General features: G+C 46.4%; 1 protein-coding gene across 2 annotated transcripts in view; it reads right to left on the bottom strand.

Annotated features, from left to right (window-relative positions):
* Positions 1-5,875, bottom strand: part of SRGAP3 (SLIT-ROBO Rho GTPase activating protein 3) — a 209,503-nt gene extending 203,628 nt beyond the window's left edge. The window contains exon 1 of one of the 2 annotated variants that reach the window (XM_025204779.1): positions 5,221-5,875. In XM_025204779.1, the coding sequence (XP_025060564.1) occupies positions 5,221-5,287 (67 nt within the window). In that variant the 5' untranslated portion in view covers positions 5,288-5,875. The remainder of the gene's footprint in view (positions 1-5,220) is intronic. The other variant, XM_025204778.1, reaches the window with a different exon arrangement.
* Between the last annotated feature and the right edge of the window lie 1,130 nt (positions 5,876-7,005).

Raw genomic sequence — 7,005 nt, 5'->3', positions numbered from 1 at the left:
TCTAGGGCTTGCCATGCCCGCCTCGGGCTTCTCAATACTGCCCCACTCTGGGGCTGGGGTCCATGTACCCCGCATACAACCCGGGGTCTGTTCCCCGCCCGCAACCCACTGGTTGCACTCAGGGGCCCCACACCTCTGGGGTCCCTATGAGGCCTCCTCCAACCCCTACAGCCTCACCCAAGCCTCCAGTGTAATATACAAGCCTGAACATAAACTAGAGCCTCCTGGCTAAACCATAGTGCCCAATCCTCTCAGGGCTATAGTGAGCTATACTTGCAAGTCAGGCTTCTTGCTATATCTCAGCCAAGGGAGCTCCTGCCTCTCCGGTTGCTGGCAGGGAACTGCCAGCCTGGTCTCAGCCCTGGGCTTTATAAGGGCCAGGCCCTGCCTCCTACAGGCAGCTGGCTCCCCTTAGCTGCCCCGGCAACCCTCAGCTGGGCTCGTTACCCTGGCAACCCTCAGCTGGGCTCGTTATGACCTGCCAGGGCTCTGTCTCTCTCCCTGGCAGTCTCTCCTCTCTAGGAGCAGAGCACCGAGGTGCTCTGCGACACATACCATTACTGCAAATTTTTTTTAGCTGTACCCACATGGACATCATATTGCTCTGAAAATAACGTGAAATTTTTCCAGCTCTTTCCCCCTTTTTTTTGATCGAGACTTTTGGAATGTTTTGTAACCCTGAGTCCACAACTGACTCCCATCCTCTGTAACAAGCTATGCTTCTTCACTTTTCTCCTTTATCATTTTCACATGTCAGCTGTCTCAGTGCCAACATTTTGTTTCCATTAGTCTGCTTCTCTTACTATTTTTCTCCATTAGAGTCACTCTTTGGAAATTTTGTGGAGGAGACTTCAGTTAGCTGGGCAGAAAAACAGCAGGCCAAATCCTGTGGGGTGCCCACATCAACATGGCACTCAACCTTCAAGGGGGTAGCACAGGTTTAGACAGGAGCTGAATCTGTATTTGCAACCCCAAAGAAAACGAAGAAGCAGCGCTGGAAAGACCCGAACCGGACACTGGATCAGAACCAGTCTGGACTTGGGGAAAACAGGTAGTGCAGCAGGGGAAGAAGCAGTAGTTGGCAAGTTGCCTCTATGACCTTATAAACCAGTCTACTATAGCACCATTTGCTCCTACTCATCTTGCTCTGTTATGTTTGCATGTGGGGAGTGAGTCATCACAAAACACGCCCTCGCTGTAGGAGAAACTCTCCTAAGCAGGAATTCCCTTTCTGTCTTCTGCACATCCAGAGCTGAGCTATGCCACATGGGTGCACTTATTCAACTCCATCAAAGACAATTAAATGACCATTCCCACTCCACTATATTTTTTCGACCTTCGGATCATGGCAGGGTGAAATCCTGGCCATACCGCCATCAATGGGAGCTTTACCACTGGTGTCCACTAAACCAGGATTTCACTGCTAATCTGATCAGTCAGCAACATGAAAAGGTCCTGACCCTTGTGGAGAAGGATTGCGGCTCCCACGTTGAGTCTCACAATCCATCCTGCCCGGCAGATCAGTGTATTCCTATGCCCCCCAAAGTATTTTCTAGTATTTTGCCCAGCCTATGACAGATTTTAAAATGGTTTCATGCCACAGGGCTCTCACCACTGCCCAAAGAGACTACCCCCAGATTATGCAGAGCTGTTGGCCTGGTTTGCTCCTCTTTACCCCACTTCTATGCAGAGGTAACACTCTTGATTTCAGTCCAGCTGCACCAAGGCAGTGGTGGACCAGATCCTCTGCTACATTTTCCTTTGCTCCATCCCGGCCCCTTGGTCATGGTAATGCCATCTTCTCCTCAGTACCGGCAGCCTTCTGCATGAATTCATATTCATTCTGATTAAGAACTAGACTAGTGGTCCTCAACTTTCCAGGCCTCTATGCCAGAGGAGCAGCAGGGAGCCAAACCCATGAGCCAGATCCCATGGGTGGGTTTGGTCTGCAGGCCAGATGCAGCGTGGGGTTGGGCTCAGGGTTCATCCATAGGCACAATCCCGCACACTGGTCCTGCCCCATGCCAGATCCAGCTGCAGCTCAGTCCCATGTCGTACAGCTCACAGTGCTCCCCATGGGCCCAGAAATTCGGCAGCAGGGGACCAGTGGCAGCATTCATTGGTGCAGCATCCATCCCCCTCCCCCACCACCAAGTTTCTGACCCTGCAGGCCAGATAGCAGGAGCCCCCAGGCTGGAGTTTGAGCATCACTGGGCTAGACCACGTGGCTGCTTCAGGAGATGGACCTTTCTGCCAACATAGGCAGACACTAGAAGAACAGAATAGACCAGAAAACAACCCCAGCTTTATGGAGAAAACCTTTTATTATTCTTGCTGCCACCCAGAAAAATGGCCCAAGACCCAATAGCACCAACGTCCACCACTGGAGGCCAGGTTCCACACACAACCCCAGCACTGGTGATCCCACCCATGGAAACACTGAACCAGTCAGTCAGGCTATGAACGACTGCAGCAAGCCCGTAGCTTTAACATTACCAAACACAAAAAAGTTACTGAAGAGGTTTAAGGACCAGACACATTCCTACCATCAGTTCCTCTCCCCACACGCCCCACGGTCCTCGGGATATCAGTGCAGAAGGAGCCGAAGAAGGAGCCAAATTTGGCCCCAATACACATTTAAAGACTGGGCCAGGTTTGGTTTGTGGGCGGGGGGAGTTTTATGAATAAAGACAAGTTCCCCATCCTTCCTCTAAAACAGAGAGATACTACAGGCTAAGAGTATTTCGTCTGCTTAACTGCAGGGTGCAATAACATCAATTTGCCCAAATTATACACAAGGAGAAAGGTAATTGGCACAGAGCAGTATATGTTGTGACTGTTACATCATTCTTCAAAGCCAGCTACAAAAGACTGAAATGCAAAAGACAGTAAACAATGGCACAACATCAACAGACAGCCCCCTCCCCAGAATCCTCCCCATCTGGCACCAGATCGAACCATCCAAGCAGCAGTTCATTCAAAATGATGCATCTGGGGAGGGTGAGATGGCTGAATTCAGCAAGAAATTACACAGGCCTACTGGTCTTTTCTGGAGGGGGGAGGGAGGAGAAAGAAAGTTCTTTAGTTTAAAGCCTTTAAAAGTCTTCCTGCTGAGGTTGTTTTATATTTTTAATTAATTCTGCTAAGATATATATAGAATCAAAATAGCAAAAAATTATGAAAATTGCTTCATCAACAAAATGCACAAAATGATATTAGAATCCGGGCAGTTTAGTCTATGTAAACCCATAGACTGTCATTTCTTCATAAGTAGTTAACCGCACCACATAAACAAGGCATCATTGGAAAATGCCACAAAATAAATATTTTGCCATCAAAATAAATAAGAGTTTGGGATTATAAATCGTGATGGTGGCATAAGAACAAATTACATTTTAAAAGTTCCCTGTCAGAACAACAGTCTGTCCAAGAATAATCAATTAAGAGAGATCTTATGTTAAAAAAACCCTGTTTTTAATAAGAAGTGTAAAACCACATACACATTAATTATTTGCCTGTGATTACACACCCTTCTTCCCCTGTATGGAGCCATTTGTAATGTTGTGGAAGATGCCAACTTTTCCATTATAAATCCAGCTGTAATAAAAATTAGCTCAAGTGCTGAGACTTGGCATTCAGTCATCTCAGCACAGGGATTTATTTGCTGTTTCATTTTATCTGTAGCATCAGAAATAAAAGCAATTTGCTTTCCAACAACACATTTACTGGGTGCCACAATAGGCATGGCCAGGGTACACCACTGAAATCAATGGGACTGCACGCATGTATGAAGTTACTTGCATATGATGTGCAAAATCAGGCCCTAAATCACCAGAACACACACAAATAGGGCACATCAATCACAGCGCTTCTCCTTAAGCTACTGGTTCTGAAGCACTTTGCACACGTGTTGGCGTGTGCAGGCAGGTAGACAAGTGCTTGCATTACAGTCACTGAAAAATTCATTTTGGGAGTCATCACTTCACTCCCCGCCCCCCATTAAAAATAAAATGAGATTGACCCTCGGTTCTATTTAGCGACTCACTAGCAACTTTGCATCCAAAATATCCCCTTTCTGTTTTTATCATCATGATCATCATCATTAATTTTAAAGTGGTCCACGAAATTGATGCCCATTAGTGCATGCATGCAGGCACAATGGGCTGAGAGAGTTGTTTCAGAGTTATCCTGTCAATAATCCACAGATTAGAGAAAGCCCTAAGAAGACATAGATACAACTTCCCATGTTGGTTCCACACCAGACAGCACAATCCATTTTGTCAATAATCTGCAGATTAAAAGGTCATACGTGCACTGGGCCTTGAATTCTCAATGAGAAACCATGTTGATACTTGTTTTAAAAAAAAAAAAAAAACAGGGATGGGGAGGGCAGTACGGTGCCAGCAATGTTGAGATCTACTTAACAAGGAAGAGGCAGACATTCATTGATGGCAGATATTCCATGCATAACCCGCTCGATTACTGCAGAGCTTTCAAACCAGAGGGTGTACCCTCTACCCTCTATACTATCACTATGCCTAGGCACAGTGGTATGTGACCTGGGACTTAGGGATGCAGTATCAGCCCTAAGCAGAATTTTAGGATGAAGGTACTTGCTGCTAAATATTAGTCAAAGCCAATGCCCCCATCCCTGCCTATATTTGTTAACAGGCATAAACAGGGAGAATTTCTGGAAGTTCACTGCATGTAGGAGACAGAGACGCCTCCCTACATAATGCATGCTCAACGCAGCAGTTCTACATGTATAAAACAGATGAGAGCACAGACACACACACACACACACACACACACACACACACACACACACAGAGGAAAAAAAGGCTTTTACATTATCTGCGGAAAGGCCCATTTGTCAAAATGGCTTTAGAATGACAGCTCACCGTCAAGATGAAGTATGGATCGGACTAAAATTGACACTCCTCAAGCCAACCATATAGCACTCATACAACTGCAATGCAGCTTTTACTACCCCTAGTATAATCCAGGCTCCAAACAGTTTCTCCTCAGGTAGCCAGAAATATATAAATAAACTCCATTTAAAAAAAAGAAAAAAGCCGAGGGCTGGGGCAGCCAATTCCAGTATTTTCCCTGCAAGATTACAGATGCATAGTAAGATTGGACAAGGAGAAACAGAAGAGGGTGGAGGGGAGAAGGGGGGTGGAGAGGGGTGAAAGTCAAAAAGGCAAAGGATTCACTAACCTTTTACTTGAGTTTCATATTCTGCTATGATCTCTTTGTCTTTCTTGAACTTAGTTTGAGATGACATCTTTTGAAAGATCTACAAGATCCCACGGTCTTTTCTTTCTCTCTCTCTCTCTCTCTCCTCTGTCTCTTTCCTCTGGGTATTTAAATCCCCCTGCTTGATCTGCTCTATTGGATCCCAGGGAGTCAGTTTCGCAGCTTTTCAAGCTGGTCTGGTTCACTTTGCTGCAAAGACAGAAAGCCCTTCTCTCCCTTGGCAAAAAGATTTCCCTTCATTGGCACCGACCAGGGGGCTGCAGCAATAGAGAGGAACCCTGGCAGAACCGCTTGCCCAGGCTACAAGGTGGGTCAGGGGGTGGGGGCAGAAGTCTCCTGCAGCCAGATCTTCAGAGAGGATTAAAAAAAAATAAGAATAATAATGCACCTCCACCAAAACAGCAGCCACACGCAAGGGCTTCTCCTTTTCAGCGTGTAGTCAAACCCACTGCAAGGCAGGGAAGCACCCTGGCTTTAATCCCAGAGAAGGTCAGGTTGCAAAAAAGGGCTCTCATCTCGCATCCTCACCCCCCAGTCCTCAGCGCCTTTGATTGACCGAGAGGATGAAAAGCCAGAGAGAGAAGTTGGGCAGCTGGAGATGCATTTGCTCAGTTCTGTGCAGCCTGTGGACCGAGCTGCTTTGACTGCAGGCTTGAATTGAGCTCTCCCCACGTCACCCGCCTGGCTCCTCCTCCCAGATTTTATAACAACTGACACATTGTAGCCTACAGGACATCATAACTCACTGCAAGGGGGGGCACAAATCAGCTCTGCAAAAAAAAAAAAAAAGGTGTAAGGAGAGAGGAGGAGGAGGATCTGAGGAAGCGCTGCAGTGGGAGAGGCAGGGATTTGTCCTAGAAAGCCTGCCCTGAGCAAGAGCTGCTCTGTCTTAGCAAATCTCACCTTTGGAAACTCAGTCCCCTGGCTCAGGAGTAGGAAAGGGCTGAGCACCTCAGGCAGGATGGATGTCTGGGCTGATCGGGGTATAGTGTCTTGAAATTTTGACTCTTCATCACATCATTGCCAAATTAGGCTCAGAAAAAAGGACTTTTTTGTTACCCCCTTTTCCTCCCTAAACAAAAAAAAAGAATCAAGTACTCCACTGCAGAGCTCTCCTAACTAAAGGCACTGGGCACAGATGCCCTTTTGCTCATTAAAATGTGGCAGGGCAGAAAGGAGAGGAATAGTCCTAGCTGCTTTGGAACTGGATGAACGAAGAGGCACAAAAAAAACCAAATGCCCCAAGCCAACCATTAAATCAACATAGAGAAATCCTCCACCAGGTCCCAACAGGGTGCAAGTCTATATGGAGGTGATTACAAGGTCAGGGCCTCAGCAATTAATTGAGTAGTGTACAGCTAAGGATAAGACCCAGGAGTCCAGGCACTTGTTCCTATGACTAAACACCAGACCACATTCCTTCTACCTTCTTCCCTGCCACCACACCCCCGTTGTGAAAATAGCTGCATCCTAATAAGCAGGTAAAGTGTATGTAGCCAACATACCATATATGTGTGTGTATGTATATATATAGGCTATGGGCTGTAGTATTAACAGATGCATGCAATTTGTCTGCATGTTTCTAAGAGCACCAATCACTATAATACCTATTTGCATTCTCCGTGCAGTTTTATTTATGATGCCAACACCCTGAAACACTAGTCCTGTGCACATAAATAGATACTGAATACCTATAGTCAAGTGAGCCTCATAAACAGGTACTCAAACCAGGAAATTCATGACCCC

Source organism: Alligator sinensis, unplaced genomic scaffold (genome assembly GCF_000455745.1).
Source record: "Alligator sinensis unplaced genomic scaffold, ASM45574v1 scaffold451_1, whole genome shotgun sequence".
In the NCBI taxonomy this organism is placed as follows: Eukaryota; Metazoa; Chordata; order Crocodylia; family Alligatoridae; genus Alligator; species Alligator sinensis.
The sequence above is the reverse complement of the archived record's forward strand: the minus strand, read 5'-3'. Positions and strand labels throughout refer to the sequence as shown.